Genomic DNA, 19,596 nt, shown 5'->3' on the forward strand with positions numbered 1-19,596 from the left:
GTGGAGTTTGCATGTTCTTGATGGGTACTCTGGCTTCCTTCCACAGCCCAAAGACATGCAGTTAGTGGGGTTAGGTTAATTGGTGAGACTAAACTGCTTCTATGTCGGAATGTAAGTGTAAATGTCTTGATGCATGCTCAATCATCCAGGTAAGGAAAACCCAAAAGGTTGGAGACTGAAGAAGTCACTTGGATGAGTGAGAAAATGTTTCTCCTACTGAAAACGCTATGTTCAGATGAACAGAATAAAGTTTTTGGGTAAGTGTGAATGGTTTCTGTCTTTGTGTTGTCCCGGTGACAGACTGGCGACCTGTCCTGGGTGTACCTCACCTTTTGCTTTATGGCAGTGGGGATGGGCTCCAGCTCAACTGTGACCCTGAATTAGATAAGCAGAAGAAACTGGATGGATGGGTTCTTTCTATTTTGCTAAACTTTAGAGTGACTTGTCTTTGTTGGTTGGACAAATCAAGCAGTGTCACCTTGGACTCTATGAAATATTGTATTCTAAATTGTATTTTTTCCTTTAAGGAGAGTTGTGATATTTTAGACTAGTCAATTATGTGACAGAAGTGTAATCAGTGGTAAGATTAAGCCATCCGTACATCCATCCATTTTCTTTCACTTATGCAGTTTAGGATCACAAGTGGCTGGAGCTGATTCCAGCTGTCATAGGCTGAGAGGCAGGGTACACCCTGGACTGAACTGGTCATCAGTCTGTCACAGGGCTGACACAGAGACACAGGAAACCATTCACACTTGGGGCCAGTTTAGTATTACCAATCAACGCAGCCCACGCATGGTTTAGATGGTGGGAGGAGGCTGGAGTACTGGGAAAGAACAAGCAAGCACCACAGAAAAGGGCCCGAGTCTTGATTTTGAACCCAGAACCTTCTTGTTTTGGGATGTAATGTGATGGCTAAATTTCAACATGACAGATGATATCAGGATGACTTAATTATCGAAATTTTTTAAAGACTTTAAACTTGAGACATGACACTTTGATTTTTATTTTTTTTTTCAGAAAAAAATGTAATTAAGCTTTCTGTCAATCAGAATGACATTTCCATTAGTGATTCCTCTTGGCAACTTTGTAAATTGCGCATTTAACTAGAAATAAGAGGTTTTTAATGCCAGAGATGGAGACGTTGAAACTTAAATTTGTACTCCAACTTGGGGGGATTCATGTTTGTATTTAACCGGTAATTTCTCAATTGCTTGTTACTGCATTTTACAGAATTTGATTGTGGATGTGTGAAGTGAAAAGGAAAAGAAAGTGTCATCACAGCAACACCTATTCAGTGTGGGAAGCAGACTACCTGATTCCAGAAGGCTAATGGCCAGAATAAAACACATTAATAGTTAGTTTCTCAAAGTAAAAAACATGCTTTCCACCAAAGCAGATTTCCAGTTTAGATGTGGGTGATTGCAATGAAGAGCAGCAGGAGACCCAGTAAACAACATGTTTACTGCATTCACGTCATTTAGCACTGACTGGCAAAATACTGTTCCCTGTGTACGTGTCATAGAACTGCTGGTAAAAACTAGAAATAGACCGATCCGATATTACGTATCGGTATCGGTCCGATACTGACGTAAATTACTGGATCGGATATCGGAGAGAAATAAAAAATGTAATCCGATCAATTAAATATCAAAAAAGCACCTCACAGAACTTGCGACATGGCGTAACTCGGATCATAACCGTAGCATGTCGGAGCAGTGTGCGTCACGTGATAGAGCGGCTGTGTGTATTTGTGGCCTCGCTACCAATCCGGCATTTCATCTCCGCGGAAGTTATCCCAGAGAGAAGTAAAGCAAATGTGTAAGTTCATCTCTGAATGTTTGTAAAGCATTGTTAGAATTTATTTAATATTACTTTCCACACCAGGATCCTTTTCTACGTAGCTGACGGCTGGTAACTGTGCAGGGGCGGATCTAGCAAAGTTTAGCCAGGGGGGCCGATAGGGCACGAACAGGGAAAAGGGGGCACAAAGACATACTTTTCTTTCTTATTCTCATTTAAAATGTCTAGCTTTTAATAAATAATTATCCGAATCTTACACCCAAAGTTTAATCTGATGTAAAATATATAGAAGTCCAATCCTGTATATAGTAACTATTAAGTCTAATATACCCTAGTAAGCTATAGTACTTTTTCCTTTGGGAAGGTACCATCTGTGCAGTCTGCAATTCTGTTGAAGAAAGATGTTGAATCTATTTAATTATTCTTGAAAAAGAATTTCTTTCTGTGCATTTTTTTTTCACACCGCATGAAATTAAAGTTGATTACGTCAATTAAGCATCGTGAGGTGGAGGGTGGTTCCCTATTTTTTTCTTTTTGCTGGGAGTTTTAGAGCCCTATTAGTTAGGTTGCTTACTCTTTAAAATACCAGAATAGGGAGGATGGAGTAGGTTTAAGTTTATTAGATTGATCAGTATTTCTGAACTATGAAATATTTTGGGTGCAGTGCATTTTTTGCATACAGGTATAACAGAATAGCTTCAGTGTTTTTTTTTTTATTTTATTTTTTAACTTGAGTATGAACTTATACAAAAAGCAGCAAGCTATTAAAAAAACAGTTTTATTGATTAAAAAACACACTACATCGGATTCATATCGGTATCGGCAGATATCCAAATTTATGATATCGGTATCGGACATAAAAAAGTGGTATCGTGCCATCTCTAGTAAAAACCAGTTATCCTGATTGAGGTAGACTTTATAAACATAAAGCAAGAACAAAAAGATAAAACTTGCAGTATGCAGAGACAGAGCATTGATCAAACTGCTGTGCCAGTTCTGCAAGGTGTTTGGTGTCCTTCATCTGCCAGCTGGCCAGAAGAAAATTGAGAAACAACAATAAAATTTATAGCAGCCTAGTGCAGTGTAAAAAAAAAAAAAACCCAGTTAATTTATGTTTGACATTATTTCAGAGGGAAAACAAAAGAACAGCAACTAAATTTGATTTTTACAGGACGAAAGTTTATGTAAGAGTCACAGTTGAAAACTTTTTACTTATTACCTGACTATCAGTGTGTGGGTTGAAGGTAGAAAGATACAGATGTGTGGCTCTGTCTTTGTGTGAAGCCGGGTATGCTGTGCAATTTGGGGCAGCCCCAGATAAAAGATAACCAACAAAGAAAGGAACTGAGTCTCCAGAGCGGTGATCACACAGTGAGAGATGGTTAGAGGTGTCTCGAATGCTCTTCCAACCTAAGATTCTTATAAACTTAAGATGTCCATTTCTCAGTAACTGCAGTTATAACTGTCTACTAACCACCCAGGAGTCAAGAGCGCAGGTAGAAATGATCTTCTGATCAACATGACAGCAGAACATGTGGGAGGACAAAAACAAACTCAAACAAAATAGAAGAAAAACCTTGTGTTTAGTCTGGTTGAGTAATGGTTTGTATGAAGTGTCCTCCAGTAGTTAAGACTGAGCCAAGGGGGATGTTGCATTGAAAGAAGCGAAAGAGAAATAACAGCTGTACATTTTGGCCTCAATTCAGCAGGCACTGTACAGTCTGCGTGTATCAAACTTTATATTTTATTAAGCCTGTGGACCACTGTAATCAGACAGTATTTAGATGCTTTAAAATCTCAGCAGACTGCATTCCTACTCTTTTGTACTGGATATGGTACAATCAGATACATCTGTTTTAACATTAACTAAGCTTATGACATCACTTAACTTTAGTAATGAGATGTTTCTGTGTTGAATTAAAAGAAAATCCTACCATTGGCTGGAATGAAAGACAGTACAGAGACACTAATCATGGTAGCACAAGATCAATAAGGGGTTAAGGCCCTGAATAAATCCAGCGCATAACAGCAGTGTGCAAGATGCTAACAGGCAGGGCATACAGGCAACACCATAACAATGTGCCTAGCATAGTATACAGGAACACAGGTATGGCTTTGAGGTCGCAATGGGACACGACCGTGCTAAAATCCTGTGGGATACAGATGGTTAACCAGTGGTGGACAAGCAGAGGAAAAAGGCCATAGTGATGGATGTAGCTATACCAAATGATGGCAACATCCGTAAGGAGAAACACAAAGCTGGAGAAAAACCAAGGGCTGAGAGAGCAGCTAGATAAGATGGAGAGTAAAGTCAACTTTGGTCCCCATGGTAACACTCGGAGCAGTGACGACCCCCCCAATCTGGGAGAGTGGCTCCAGCAAATTCCAGCAACAACATCTGAGATCTCTGCTCAGAAGAGCGCAGTCCTAGGAACAGCTACGATACTGCACAAGACCCTCAAGCTCCCAGGCCTCTGGTAGAGGACCTGAGCTGGAAGAACAAATAAAGACTGCCCACAGGGTGAGAGGGGGATTATATATAATAGTATTTTACAAAAACATGAGCCTTTGCAGATGATGTGCAGAGTATTTTCTGCAACAAATGCTATCTGTTGCAGTTTATACATTTTTAACAGTAACTCTTTTCAGGATATTACATTTGTTTCATTTCTTAATGTAACATTAACTGAAATGCCAACATTTTCCAGACTCTAATGTTGGTGTATTTTTCGCTGCTGCTGCTGTTCCACCCACATGTTGTCTTCAGCAAACAATACTGTCATGTTTTCAGAGTTTAGCCATTGACGCGTGATTGGCAGACTGGGTTTTAATCAATCGAGCAAAGCAATTTTTGCTGTTTCCTCAGCACATTGCAGATGAATAAAATAATGTTCGTGGCAGTTGAAAAATTTCACTTTCAAATGAACGCTGCTTTTTGCTGCTTCCTCCTTCAGCATCACTTGGGATCTTTCACTGTATATGGTGTGAAAGCTGCTGAAGTAATTCCCCAGTAAATGTCAAACCTATTAATTAAGATCTTTGTCTTACCTCACTGACTATGTACAAAATAATTCGATTTCTCTCTGAAACTGACAAATGCATGCATTTTCCTCATATAAATGTGACACTATATAAGTTCTAATATATTGAAAATCCACTTATAGAATTATATTTATTCAAAGTGTATGCAGTGCCTGCACTGTTTACCAGTGATTTAATGTTTATATACTGCCTAGTATTATGTGCTAACCAGCAAATCCAGAGTCAAAAAAGCATGGGCCTCCTCATTTGAGAAAGCACTGCTAACAAATGTGAAATTACAGTCTGAGGGATAAATTGAAGAATCTGTGAGTTTTGATGTTTTTTTGCATTTATCAGTCATTGTCTTTTTTCTTTTTTTTTCTTTTTTTTTTTGTTTCTGGGATATATTGATGACAAGTGTCTCATAAAATGGATTCATTTGTTTTGTCTTTTCCTTTGCAGAGGAGCTAGAGGAGGAGAAGGAGAACCCAACAGAGACAGAGCTAACAGAAAAACAGAAACACCAGCTCCGCCACAGAGAGCTCTTCCTCTCCCGGCAGTATGAGAGTCTACCTGCGACACATATCAGGTACAGTGCACAGAGGCATACAAATACATACAGAAAATGGACTGTACAGCTCGTCAACTAAAGGCAGTGCCCATGGATAGTCACTCATTCAGCCATGAATCCATCCATCACACAGTGCGCACTTCCTTTGTTTGTGTTTTTATATGGTGTGTGCTTCCTCCCCCCTCTCTCTCCATTAGGGGGAAGTGCAGTGTCGCATTATTGAATGAGACTGAAGCCGTTCTTTCATACCTTGACAAAGAGGTAAGCCTGAGAGGGGGGAACAAATTGATGTCTCTTTCTGGTTTTTGTTACCTCAAGCTGCATCATAGAAAGTCCGGTCATAATTTACATGCTTTTTCTTTCCTTCTTTTTTTTCTGTTGCTCCAGGAAGTATTCAGGCTTTTCAGATGTGTCCTTGCCAGTTATTAAACTCCTAAAAAAGGACTCGCACATTAGAAATCTGTTTCAATACAAATAATCAATTTGTGTCTTAAAGGGTTTAGATGCAGCTGTGTACACCGTTGCTTCACTTACCATGAGCAAATCTATGAAGATCCAAATTAGTGCCTGCACCTTGGCCCACTCTTCTTCTGCATTTGTAACATCATGTGCACAACTCCCCAAAAGTTGATTCATCCAGATGAACAGAATCAACTTTTGGGGATTTACTTACCTGGATGATTGAGTATGCATCAAGACATCATGCGCACAAGTTCCTCTGGTACACGGAGGCAGACGCAGTGCTGGTTCACATTGCTATAAAATGGGTTTGTTAACCAATAGAGAAAAACGTAGTGTTTCATTTCGTTCATCAGGAAAATACAGGGTGTTGTTGGGGTAGACATAAAGTGGAATACATAAGAATCCACAGTGTCTGTAGCTCACTGGATAAGGCCTAGGAGCTACATGTTACATGACAGAAATACCATTGCAAAGAATTAGGCTTGATTCTTTTTTTAACAGTTTTTTATTGTTTGCTTAAATGGTCAAAACACGCATGGCTTAAAAATGACCTAAACAAATAATCAGTAAACAGTTGAGTAATATTTTCTTCTCAGTTGACTGATTATATTATATTTTTACTAAAACTCTTTATTATATTTTGGCATGTTGTCTGTCACATAAGTATAATTATATCTGTTATAACACCTGGAGATCACAGGAATCCCAGCCCTGCCAAAATCTGGGAAGCTCCACATTAATGGATTTGATGTTTTCCTTAGGATACCTTCTTCTATTCGCTGGTTTATGACCCAACACAGAAAACCCTGTTGGCTGACAAAGGAGAGATCAGAGTGGGACCGCGTTTTCAGGCAGATGTACCTGAAATGCTACAAGAAGGTGAATCGCAGATTTCACCTTTATTTCTTTCCTAGCCCTTTTTCTAAAGCATAAACAAAATGTAATTAGTTTATAATTAAAACCATCACTAAGTGATCACTAGTATTGTACAGCACTTTGGTCTACCAGCACTTTGGTCTACTAGGTGTGTTTTTAAAGTGCTATATAAATAAATAAATTGATAATGATGATTAATAAGCAAATAAGCATGGAAGGCAAATCCATTGTTATCCTACTGTGTGTGTGAGCGGTTGTCTCTGGGCTTTGCAGGTGAGGCAGATGAGAGAGATCAGGCCAAACTAGAAGAGAAACTGTGGGATCCAGAGTGCCCACTCACCAACAAACAGATAGACCAATTCTTAGTGGTGGCACGGTAGGTCGCCCTCACATCTACAACAACAACTTCTTGATCGCATGCACTGGATTGGCAGTTTCACAGATGTAATAATTCCAAGTTTTAGCACTTTAATAGCCCGTGGTGCTGTGAAAGAATTGGCTGAAATATTTAGTGAGATAATATAAATGCACACTGTTATGAGCCATGGCTCATAAGTTCGGCTCATTATTTTCATTTTTATTCATTCCATATGTGAATTTGTCATGGGTTTTTGTTTATAAGGGAGGATGAAAATGAATTAAAAACAAATCACGCAGAGATTTAAATCGCTTTTTGGTTAACAAACGACTGTTTACTGTTTCTGATGAACGACTCATCTGTGTTTGCCATTTATTTTTGCTCCATACCACCCAGTGTATATTTTGAGCTGTGAGGCTGTTCGTGTTTACTTTGCAGACAAGCCCTGCACATTAATATGTCAGACCATGCAGTAAGCTGTGCATATATGTATCATGTATTGACTGACTGTGGGTAATTTTCAGGGCGGTCGGGACCTTTGCCCGAGCGCTGGACTGCAGCAGCTCTGTTAGACAGCCAAGCTTACACATGAGTGCAGCTGCAGCCTCACGAGATATCACACTGGTCAGTGGGACACACACAGTCGAACCCTGCAGCACCTCGCTGGGATTTAATTTATGGTTTTGTAAGCTTTTTTTTTTTGCGTGCCTTAATTACAGTTCCATGCGATGGACACACTGCACCGCCATAATTACGATTTGTCCAGTGCGCTGAGCGTACTGGTCCCAGCGGGGGGCCCGGTGCTTTGCAGGGATGAGATGGAGGAGTGGAGCGCCTCGGAAGCTGCCATGTTTGAAGAGGCATTAGAGAAATATGGAAAAGACTTCAATGACATCCGACAAGACTTTGTAAGTGTTTTGTTATCATTCTGCCTGGTAATCCTGTTAACGTAGAAGTTATTCAAAAGAATATTACATTATTTATGGTGCTTTTAAGATATTTTGTTTTTATGTAGCATTTGATTAGTTGTTACCCATTACTGTGAGAGACTGCTCACTGTCCAGTTAAAGTCTTCATGTGGTGAAATGTATTCACAGCATGCCGATGGACAGTTGAGAGGTTCGACTTTGGGGCTTTGAGAAGTTTCCAAAAAGTCGTCCTCCCTCATCAGTGAAAATCTGTCACAATGGAAATCCATTGTAATCTGCATAAATTGAAGCTGCTGTTCTGTGAAGCACAAAATTACCAATTTTAGCACTCGCCTTTCAAGCCTGTGGGGGTGAGGGATGACTGTTTGGTTCTTTTGAACTCTCCTTCCCACCATCTACCTCTACTGTACAATAAAGCCAGGGTATGGGTGTATGCGGTGGCACCAGGTGCTCATGAATACTTATTAAATGTGTGAATTTCTCTGTGTTTCCATCTGAGGCCCAGAACCAAGCAAAGCCAGTAACTCTGAGCCTCTGTGGTCACGATGCCTCTTGCTCATGAATATACATGAAGGCTTCGCACCCAGATGGCAAGAACATGAGATATTAATATCATTAATTTGCTCTGTGTCTGTCTCTCTTTCTCTCCCCGTGCTCGACCGTTTCTTCTTGTGAAGCTGCCGTGGAAGTCTCTGACCAGTATCATAGAGTATTACTACATGTGGAAGACTACAGACAGATATGTGCAACAGGTGAGAAAACCATGTAGCTGCTCTTCACATGCATCTTTTTTTTTTTTTTTGTAATTAGTGTGTGTTCTTACGTTTACACAAGATTAAACTAAACGATGCCATCCCTAACAACTGCATCGCACTCCTTGTGACAGTGGGCAAAAACTCCTGCATAAATAAATAAAGCAACTTTGTCCTAGCTTTTTTTTATTTTTGTTTTTGTTTTTTATTGACCACTACAAGGGACTTTAATCTGAAAAGGATACTCCAGTTTTTATGTTTATTTGAAGCTGCAAGAGTAAAAAAAAAAGAAAAGGAAAAGCGCATCAGGCAGTCAACATCTTCAAAAAAGACTTCTCAAAGGGGCTGAATAGCTTAAGCACAAGATTTTGTTTCCTTTTAAAAATGCGCAAAAACTCATTGATTCATTAGAAATGCACAACAAAACCAAAGCAGTTCACGACAACTATTCCAACTGGCTTTCTGTAAAATCAAAAGGTTTCACACAGTTCAAAATTGGTCCCCACAACATTTTAAAATAAAAGGGGACAAAAAATGCTTTTGCCCTCTTAAAAAGTGACGTTTTTATGTTTGTTCAGTTTTTAAAATTATAACCGTGTCCCTAGGGATACAAAATAAGTAGAAGTGGCTAGAATCAGGCTTTCTATTGAAATAAAGTTCTCACCTACAGCTCTGACCACTTTTGAAATATTTTTTTTTTTTTAAACTTTATTTTATTTTTTCTGAGCTGCCAGACATAGTAAAATGGTCCTCGTTATGTTTTTATTATAACGATATAAAGGTATCTGCAGTGATTAATTCTGAAGTGGCAGTCTGTATGAGTGCAGCTTAAGAACTGTACGTCTAATTCAGTTGCACCATTCCTTGGACCTCCATTGCTTAATAAATTTGAAAAATGCTTGCTGCACGGCCTACTAAACCTTTTCTTTTTCTAGAGCTATCAAAAACTTTATATAGCTATTCACGGACTAAGTGTTACGTCTTATGATAAAACTGCCCTCTGTGTAGAAAAAGCGTAGTGCCCCTTAAGGTAGGCGTGGTGGTGCAGAACATGTTTACAACCAAAGAAGCAAAAAATCTGGTTAAAGATGTCCTTGTGTTTGAGAAGAGCAACCAAATGTATAGCATGCACAAGGGGATAGCCTTTGCTCTCCAAGGATTTCATGTGCTCAGATATAAATTGTGTTTATGTGCCACTAAAAAGCATAGAGGAGAAAACAACTCCTTTGAATTACATCGACAGATTAAATTATTAGCACTGTAATTCCACACTCCAACTTTCAGGATGCAGGGCTGAGTTTTATTTGAAGCAATGCTTGTTAAAGGCAACAGTTGTTTTTATTTTGGGATTAATGAAGAAATCCATTTTTTTCTCTTTGAACAGAAGAGACTGAAGGCAGCAGAGGCAGAAAGCAAGCTGAAGCAGGTTTATATCCCCACATAGTAAGTTTCTTTATTTCATATTTCAGTGTTTGCAGATGACATTGGATGTCTTTTGTCTGTTACTCTGCTTGTGGTGGACAGATGATGATTTTATGCAGTATAGCTGCTGTCATTCTGCTTCCTAAATCACTTTGTCTGTCCTCTGACAGTAACAAACCCAACCCCAACCAGATCTCGATGACCAATGGCAAGATGGCGACGGTGAACGGAGCGGGCCCCGGGGCCTACCACGCAGCAGGAGGGGGCAGAGCCTGCGAAAGCTGCTACAGTGAGTTAGTGTGTGCGTGTGAGAGTGAGTGAGTGTGTGATTAGCCATGGCAAGTGTGAAATTAAGTGGTGAGGGCAGTGAACATAAGTCAATTAGAAATCTAATGGAAACAAATGAAGCCTTAGACAGCTGTCGCTTCTCTTACTTAAAGAAGAAATGCTTTCCTTTTATTTTCAGTCTTTGCTTATTATTAACAGCTTCACAGACTGAAAGGGGAAATCGTTGTCCCACAGTATGCAACCCAGAGTGTTAACAGAGTGCCTCTAGCTGCCTAAAAATATTAGATTTCACTTAGCAAGAGGATTAGCAAGCAGGGTGGTTAGCTACAGCCCAAGTCACACATTCCTAGAGCAAAACCAAGATAATTTTAACTACTTTGCTTTCTTTCTTATCTCTTCTATTATTACTTTTACTTTCACCCTTACAAGGGGAGCCATTTTTAAGCATGGGTGCAATGATTTTGATAAATAACCTGGAACAAAGGCTCAGAGAGCTTTTGATGACCCTCTGCAACCACCGATCACAAAGAAGGGGAAAAAAAGTATTTCCCAAACAGACTGAAGGTGTACAGACTCTGCTTCTGGTTGTGTACTGCCATGCAGTTTTGCTGCTGCTCAGGGAAGGGCTGGAATATATTTGTAGGTAAATCTAAATGTTGTGTGCAAACTGCAGGCAACTGTGGCAGTCTGCTAGCAACCAAAACAAACCCATTGCCTCAAGGCTTTTGGTGCAGCAGTGTTTAACTCTTTGTGACCAGTTTCACCTTAAATCAACCTGTTGGAGGATACACATTTTTTGCCCCTTGTCAACAAAAATCTAAGTAGCATAAAGTGCCTTCAACATAACTGTTTCTGAATTCTAACAATCCACTATAACACAAGTTGCAAGATTCTCTGGATATTTGACTTTTCAGTAATAATAATTCTGCTGGACATAAAATTCTGTCTGCGGCAGACTTCAGCTGATGTCACATTTTATTGATGATATTCATTTTTGTGTCCCTTGGTGGGACTCAATTGCACTGAGAACTGGAAGAATTGTAAAAATTATAACCTGAGTTCTGCTTATTAGTTCTTCTAATAACTAATAACCTAACATTCCCCTTAAAATCTACTGTAAAAATGTAGAATATCTTTAAAAAAATGCTGACAACTAAAATTATTTGATGGAAATGATAAAGCTAAATGCCTAATATCTGCTCACTTTGCAGTACAATGGCCTTGTGCACTGTTTCATGTTTAAGCACTTAAAGTCAGTAGCAGGTATATAGTGTGACGTCTTGTGTAGTGTGAATATTGATAAAAATCACACAGGGAAAGATGGAGATCAATATTCTTAGTGTCTTGAGACCAGTTTTTTTTCTGTAATCTCTCTAACAAGTGTTAATGGATTCCATACATTAACAGCCATGCAGTCAGCCCAGTGGTATTCATGGGGGCCTCCAAACATGCAGTGCCGTCTGTGCGTCTCCTGCTGGATGTACTGGAAGAAGTACGGTGGTCTGAAGATGCCAAGCAGAGCTGAGGGTCCAGAGGAGAGGACCTCACCCACTCCAGCAAGCAATGTAAGCTCAGTGGAGGGTACAGAGAAGGGTTTCTGCAGGTCCTTAAAACATGTTCATATTGGAGTTAGACAAAAACAAAGCCTTTGAAACAAACTTGTAAAAATCTGTACCTCCTGTGTGATGCAGCGTTCCTGACACTTTAAATTTGGTCACACATTTTAAGCTGTTCTTTTGGCCACAATTCGCCTTTATTTTAAGTTCAGACACTAGAAACCAGCTAGCTCCTGGCCCTTTCACATCACTGATGAGGCAATCCCAAAAAGATAATCTTAAGCTGTGGTAAAAATGTTCTTCAACTGGAATACAGCTGGTGATGGTAGTGTGGGTTATTTTAGTGATCCTCTGCTAGCTGAAGGTTACCATAACCAGAAGCTTGGAGTAGATGGAGAACTGGTTCATGTGCCTCTGTGTCAGAGGTGGGCAATCGATTTTCTCAAGGAGAAACTGAGAACACAAGAATCTTGGTCTGTTGTGGAGGGCTGTAGCAATAAGCTGATCTCCATTCTGCTCAGTATTCATTTTTATCTCTTTATAAGCTATTGGTGCAGCCCTTCATAGCAATCCCAGTTTCTCGTGGCCTCTTGGGAAGATTAATTACCCAGCCGTGCTCTATGCTAAGCCCCTCGTTGGTGCAGAGCAGAACGAGGGTTACCATTGCTAGCTGCAGTCTAAGACGAAGGAGTTGGAGTTTAGCTGCATGATGACTCACCGGAGAGGTTGCTGATTGTGCTGCAGTAAAAATATTTTTAAGGGACCATCAGGCACTCAGTAGTTTAACCCGTTTACGATCTTGATGTAAACTTTATGGATGCAGTGACAAAATATCCAGACGTAAAAATAATAGTAGTCCAAGAAAGTGGCTGATGGAAACCATAATAGAAGCTTTTACTAATATCAGTCTTCATCTGAAAACAATGGCTTTGCTTCTGTTTCACAAAACAAGCTCGATTGCCAGTTATCTAATGCAGCGGCCCTGCAATAAATCCTCCCCTCAGGAAGGTTGTAAGGCTTGATTTTTATCTGTTTTCAGAAGGGTGCTGATTCAACTTTATGGCTGTTTTAAAGGCTGTAATTATCCGCTGGCATAAACGGGGCGGGCAAATGATTAGATTCTCCTTACTTTATTACACAATACAGTTCAACAGCACCACGAACAGTAGCCTCCACAGTGACGACAGAGTGAATTAGACTCCCCTCTACAACAGTTTTTGATTGATTGAATCTTTATTTTGAACATGTTAAAAAAGTACAACAACATAGAATTAAAAGAGACAAATAAACAAAGCAAAACAAAAAGAAAACGAGCAACCACAACTACAAATAACTTTCATGTTCAAAAAGGAGCAGGAAGAAGTATAAGCTTATTTAATCCCACCCCTTTTCCACTATCTAGTAATCAATAGACTACAGAAATACCAACTTGCAATTAAAAAGAGTTTGAACCACAAAAACAGTTTTGTGTTAAATATGCATGTTTTTAATAATAAATAAAAGTAAAATCTAATTTGTTTTTTCAGATTTTTGTTAAAGCCTTCAAACCAGCCAATGTGAATCTTTTTCAAAATAAAATCCAATATTACAGAAGCTAGTGCAGTGATTATCAAACCTTTTCTGGCATGCCCCCCCCCCCCCCCCCCCCCCCCTCCAAGAAAGCCACCATTCTACATTTTAAACTAATAGCCATTGTTAATAAAACCAAATCCAAGTTAAATTTTGGTGACATAAAGGTCAGCATGATATATATACTCAACCCTTTTATTCCCTTTTTATTGGAATTTTTAACATGATACACTTTTGGGGGGTTTTTGAACAAAATTGTCTATTTTTGAGTTTTTATGCTCAGTGCAGCTCTTTGATGCGCACATATGCACTAAGGCTGCATTTAAATGAAGATGAGTTTGTTTCCCCCTGCAAAAATATAATCATTCAACTGAAGTTCCCATTCCCAGCCCAAGAGTTTAAAAACCATTGGATTTGTTGAACCATCTCTGACTTTTACATTTTCTGCCAGATGTCAAACTGATTTAATTTTCTTTTGTGTTTTGTTTGTTTGTTTGTTTGTTTTTTCCTTCCTTTCTGTCCCTCCCTCGATCTCAGGAGTCTCGCTCAAGGGGTCACGCTCCCCGCCAGTCCAACCACATGGTGCCGATGCGAAACAGCAACAGCCCCAAATCCTCCATGAAGACCAAGCAGGCTTTCCTGCTGCAGGCCACCCGCCTCACCAAGCTGGCCCGGCACATGTGCCGTGACATCATCAGGCTGCGCCGTGCTGCGCGCCGGCCCTTTGTCCCCATTAACTGTGGGGCCATAAAGGCAGAGTGTAAGAGCTCTTTCAATTCCTCCTAACTTCTGCCACATGGATACACATACACATCTCCAGACAGAACACAACATACAGAGACACACACCAACACACACCTCCCCTCACCCCGACTGCCCCACCATCAACCCCCGACATCTCTGCTCGCCTCTGCCCCACCCACCCCCTCCGTCTGTCTCCTTTCTGTTTTTATTATAATTATTGTTATTATTATTTTGTTTTTGTATTCTCCCCCCCGTTTCCAATAAAGACTGCCTGTCCTCATAACTATGAGTTTTGATCATCTTTTCATTCGTGTTTTTTCTTTATTTTTCTTTATTTTTTTTAATTTTTTTGCCTGTTGTTACGTTTCTGAGTCACTTTGAACCAAAAGCCATTGTTCGAGTGGTTAAACAGGGATACACACACGCACACACACACACACACACACACACACACACACACGCACACACACACACACACACACTGTGACTGAAGTCGCTCCTGTCATAATGAATAGATTGTAACAGCATCCAGTAGAAGTCTAGTCTGAGCCGTATATATTTGCTGAAGTTGCTGGTAGAGGAAATGTATTTTATTAAGAAAAGCTCTATTTTGCACGGCGCTCCTGGTAAAGGTGCGTCCAGTCTGTGCTGTTATGACTGAGTGAGTTGTCTCAGCCACATATGTTCATTGTAAATACTGAACCTCAGCTTCACTGTCTTTGCCATCACCATTTTTAAATATTTTTTTAATTTAAACTTTTTTTTTTTTTTTTTTTTGCACATGCGTTTTTCCCTCCTACTGATCATGTGTGTATCTGTGTACAAGACAAAGTGAACTGTTTGGATTGATTGTGAGCTTCAGACAGATTTGGAACCCTGAAGGAAGGAAGGTGAAGAGAAGACTTGGGTATAGCTGCTGGTTGCATCGCCCCTAGTAGATCAGGCCCAATCATAAGGAGTCCAGATCCCATTTGGGGATGGACCTTTTGCCATATTATTCACTCAGCTAATTTCCTGTGTTTCAAATCATGCAATATTCATATGAATCCACCCTGTCTCGTATATCCTGTGGACAGGATTTGCCACTCAGACTCATTTCTCGCCTTCGATTTCCCCTCCCTCATCTTTCATTCTCTAACGACTGTTGCAATATTCTCATCTCATCTTCTACCTCTTTTTTTTTTTTTGCTCTTTTCTTTCATTGCTGTGTGAATGTGGAGTAGACCTGCAATAAAGTCACACCTGAAAGCATCTTTTCCGAGTCCTTGTGCTTCATGTGTCTGTGTTCTCTGTCCATCAACTCCACCACACTCAGAGGAAGCACAGCGGCACCCCCGCCTCCCCCACTCCTCAGCATGGACTCAACCTCCAGTGCCTGCTGTCATGCCGTCTTCATAATTGAATGTATGTGTCTACGATATGTTTTCATGCATGTACGCATGTGCTGACATCTGTATGCGCATGTGAGAGGTGGGGGAGATTTCTCCTCCCTTAGAGCAAGTCGCTGCAAAATACCTCAGTCATTTGCTCCTTTGCATCAAATCCTGCATCTTGTGGTCTTTATCCATAATCACGTACCTGAGAAGAGGCCATTTTCATCTGCATGAGATGTTCATGTTGATAAACGGATAAATAGGGTTGTTTTTTTTTTAATTTAAATACAGGGAGAAGAGGGGATTGACACAAATTTCTGTGTATGTGTGTTTGGTTTAGACATGTTAAGGGTGTCGGAAGGGCAGGGGACTCGCCTACCTAAAACCAGAGCCGCCCAAAGGAGCACTCTGACTAGTGTCCTGCAGTTTCTAGGTAAATGAACACACAGTCAGTGTTTGAGCAGTAGGAGTCTAACCCATTAAGCCAATAAAACATGAGCAGAAATAACTCAGATGGTCTATAGGAGCCACTTCATGCACCTCCGGTGTGTCTTTTCCAGAGTCCCGTCCAGCAACCCACGCCCCTCGCTCCCACCGCACCCCGGGCCTTCAGACGCCTCCCCCTAGACGCCTCCTCTCCTCTCTACCACACGGGCCTCACGGCATGCTGGGAAAACGCAGCTATCATCACCACAGCAGGGCTGACCCAGACAGGCGCACAGGTACATCACAGACTCTTATTAATCAGTAAAAAGAAAAAGAGATCTGATTTAATCCCACAAAGGTAATTATTTTCAGATTTGCTTAATTTAATCCTGCTCAAAAGCAGAAAGTCCATTCTGTTTAAAGCCCCCCACATTCAAAAGAAAAAAGAAAATGCATCCTTTCTTTCTTTTTTTTAAGTTGCTCATAATGTGAATTAAGTCTGGGGAATAAATAGTGTTGATATCCAATGTTTTGTTATCCTTATGCTTAATAAAAAATCCAATTAGTAGGAATACATCTGGAGTTGATAACCTTTTCTGCCATTTCTTATCTAAACTAGCTCGTTGGAGAGAATGACAACTAATTCTAATGAAAACGAATCAGCAGATGGGGGTCATTTGGATAATTTGGATGGTTCAACTTCAGTTTGACACTTTGTTTTTTATTGGTAACTTCACTTTTTTTTACTGAAATTGAAACACAGTCATTTGTTGCACAACTTGTAACTAGGACAAGAAATAAAACCAATCAATACTACTCGCAACTGGCAGATTCCCTCATGTGTACTTTGCCTCTTTCTCTCACTGCTGTGGGTTTGTTTTTGCAGAGAACCCAGGTACAACAGGTGGACCTCTCATGGTAGGCTTATTTTCTATTTGCTTTACGCTTCCTCTACAGCTGCATCGACTGCTCTCTAACGTTCGGATGTATGTTTTGCAGCATAACGGCCGCAGCAGCAGCAGTGGAAATACCAGGGGAGGAGTGATGATTCGCAAGAGGCGCCCTAATTGGATTGACGCTCCCGATGACAGCTTCTTCCTTGTCACACGGGAGACCAGGTAAGCAAAGGTGACCCTTTCTTGAATTCTGATAGGCTTGTTGTGTGTGTGTGTGTGTCTGAAGGAAGATGCTGACAGCTGAATGAAAGCAGATGACAGGAAATAGGCTGGGACAGAAATGCACAGCGAGTTATTTTTGTCTCATGGTGACCTTGAGACAGATGCAGAATGCACATCAGGTCAAAAGGATACAACACAATGCCCTAAGAGTGCAAACACATCAGCGCATCATTCAACACTGTTTTGACCAACTGGATGGAAAATTTGGAAACTGATTAACACACTCATGTCATATTGTACTATTTTTTGGGGGGTTTTAAGGGGTTTTGACAACTTTAAAGGATTTTAAATCAGTAAGAAGCTTGGGCGGCACAGTGGTGTGATAGTTAGCACTGTTGCCTCACAGCAAGAAGGTCCTGGATTTGAAGGTCCTTTCTGTGCAGATGTTCTCCCTGTGTCTGCGTGGTTTCTCTTGGGGTACTGTGGCTTCCTCCCGCAGTCCAAAGTCCCCGCTGTACCCCGCTTCTTGGCCTATGGCCACTGAGATAGACTCAAAACCCCTCCTTCGAATTAGATACATGGAAGAAAATTAAATGATCTATAAATAGTACAAATTTCATGCTTGATTTGAGTTTTTAGGCTTACTATATCTAAATTTGGCCCCTTTCACAGTTAAAGTTTGCAGACTGTAAGGAGTGTGCAGTGCATAAGAGCCAAGGTGCAACAGACCAATTAACAACAAGCTGTATATTTACTGATAAAAGCCCAAATGTTAAACAGATGTTATTCAGACACCACAAGAGAACATGCAGGTAAGTAAACAGAGACTAAGGAGAAGAATTGGACTATTTTACATACACATGGGCTAATCAGGGGATTACCCCATGAACACAGTGTGGTAATGAAACACAAGTGAAGGTGAATCACACAGCAGAGGACAATCACTGACAATGAGGAAGGGAAGTAGAGCTAAAGAGCAAAGATGGAAGACATAAGAGCCTGATAACTAAAAAAATGACAGTTTTTAACTGGAAACAGTGAAACGCAGACACACGAACAAACTAGAGCTAACATGTATCCAGAACTGAAGACTCACAGAAAATCAAAACTAACAGTAAAGAAAGCAGAGAAACAAACAGAGAACAACAATTCCAGTTCAAACCTTTGAGACTAGTCCCATACTTGGATTCAGTCAAGGATGTGGATGCATTTTTTCCCATATAGACATTAATCTTGTGCTTCACTGTGAATTCAATTCAGTTTTATTTATATAGAGCCAAGTCACAACAATAGTTGCCTCAAGGCGCTTAAGGATTTGTCTCGGTCAGATTTCTGGTTATTTATTTATTGCTGTCTGATTCAGTTCAGTTACCTTTTAGCTACATTAGCCCTGTGGGTCTGAGGGTTAGGTGGTGCAGACATTCAGCTTCCCAAGGGGTGAATGTGAATATCATATCCCACTTATGATGAATCCTCTCATAAGCACAAGCATGTCTTTGAAGGCACGGGTGAAAGATGGTATACTTTCTGAAGATTAAATCAAAGTCCAGCTGAAATGTAAGATTTCATGGTGCATTCAGGTAATTTAATAAAAAATTTAATAAACGCGATTAACTGTGTCATAAACATGCTGTTCAAAACATGCTGTTTCATCATCCTCCAGCTTTTCAGCTGAAACAGCCTGCCATTGATTTTGTTGCTGTTGGTTTTTTCTGTATTATAAACAAATGTTTTTAAAGCTTTGAATACACGTATACATTTTTAATAAAAAACCTGTTCATTCAAGTGTATTCACCTTCATGGTCTGTTTCTTTTTGCGTTGCTTTAGCCATCAATATACTTTTTTCAACGTGACTGAATTTACATCCATTTACTTTTTCTTTAAATGTACACATGCACTTTCCCGCATGGACTCATACACGTATGTGTGTGTTCCCATGTGCAAGAGAAAGATGTTCCTCCATTAAGCCTGTGTCTAAATGAGCCATAGCGCTCGGCTCTCACAACCGCCCTCGGACCACTGGGGCTAAAATTAGAGGAGGCTAACTGGTGCAGATGGAGCCTGGCACCGTTGTGCCCTGAGTGGAAATATCATTACCACATTAACCATGGCTGCACTTGCATGAATCACTCAGTTACCACCAAGGCAACATGGCCGTGTGAGTGGGACAGCATCGATCTGAATTCTGCACCCTTTGTTTAATTGTCTCCTAGTAGAGACAATTAATGCCTTTCTGAACAAAATGTATTAATAGATGTGCCCTGAAAAGTTGGTGCTAATGAGAAATGATCAGAGGTTTCATCAACTCCTTTTCTTTGCCTCTCCTT

General features: G+C 40.3%; 1 protein-coding gene across 2 annotated transcripts in view; it reads left to right on the forward strand.

Moving 5' to 3' along the window:
• mta3 (metastasis associated 1 family, member 3) overlaps nt 1-19,596 on the forward strand; it is a 29,772-nt gene that overhangs the window by 3,519 nt on the left and 6,657 nt on the right. Inside the window, exons 4-19 of one of the 2 annotated variants that reach the window (XR_004843634.2) lie at nt 5,287-5,413; nt 5,593-5,656; nt 6,619-6,736; nt 7,007-7,109; nt 7,616-7,715; nt 7,811-7,999; nt 8,698-8,772; nt 10,157-10,215; nt 10,365-10,483; nt 11,890-12,047; nt 14,145-14,367; nt 16,065-16,157; nt 16,285-16,446; nt 16,770-16,877; nt 17,037-17,068; nt 17,150-17,240. Coding sequence is in view for 1 of the 2 variants with exons in the window: in XM_006791023.3 (XP_006791086.1) it covers nt 5,287-5,413; nt 5,593-5,656; nt 6,619-6,736; nt 7,007-7,109; nt 7,616-7,715; nt 7,811-7,999; nt 8,698-8,772; nt 10,157-10,215; nt 10,365-10,483; nt 11,890-12,047; nt 14,145-14,367; nt 16,065-16,157; nt 16,285-16,446; nt 17,037-17,068; nt 17,150-17,268 (1,741 nt within the window). In the remaining variant the exon portion in view is untranslated. Of the gene's footprint in view, nt 1-5,286; nt 5,414-5,592; nt 5,657-6,618; nt 6,737-7,006; nt 7,110-7,615; nt 7,716-7,810; nt 8,000-8,697; nt 8,773-10,156; nt 10,216-10,364; nt 10,484-11,889; nt 12,048-14,144; nt 14,368-16,064; nt 16,158-16,284; nt 16,447-16,769; nt 16,878-17,036; nt 17,069-17,149; nt 17,269-19,596 lie in introns of those variants that run through there. The other variant, XM_006791023.3, reaches the window with a different exon arrangement.

The sequence above is a fragment of the Neolamprologus brichardi genome, chromosome 8 (genome assembly GCF_056152115.1).
Source record: "Neolamprologus brichardi isolate AB-2024 chromosome 8, ASM5615211v1, whole genome shotgun sequence".
In the NCBI taxonomy this organism is placed as follows: domain Eukaryota; kingdom Metazoa; phylum Chordata; class Actinopteri; order Cichliformes; family Cichlidae; genus Neolamprologus; species Neolamprologus brichardi.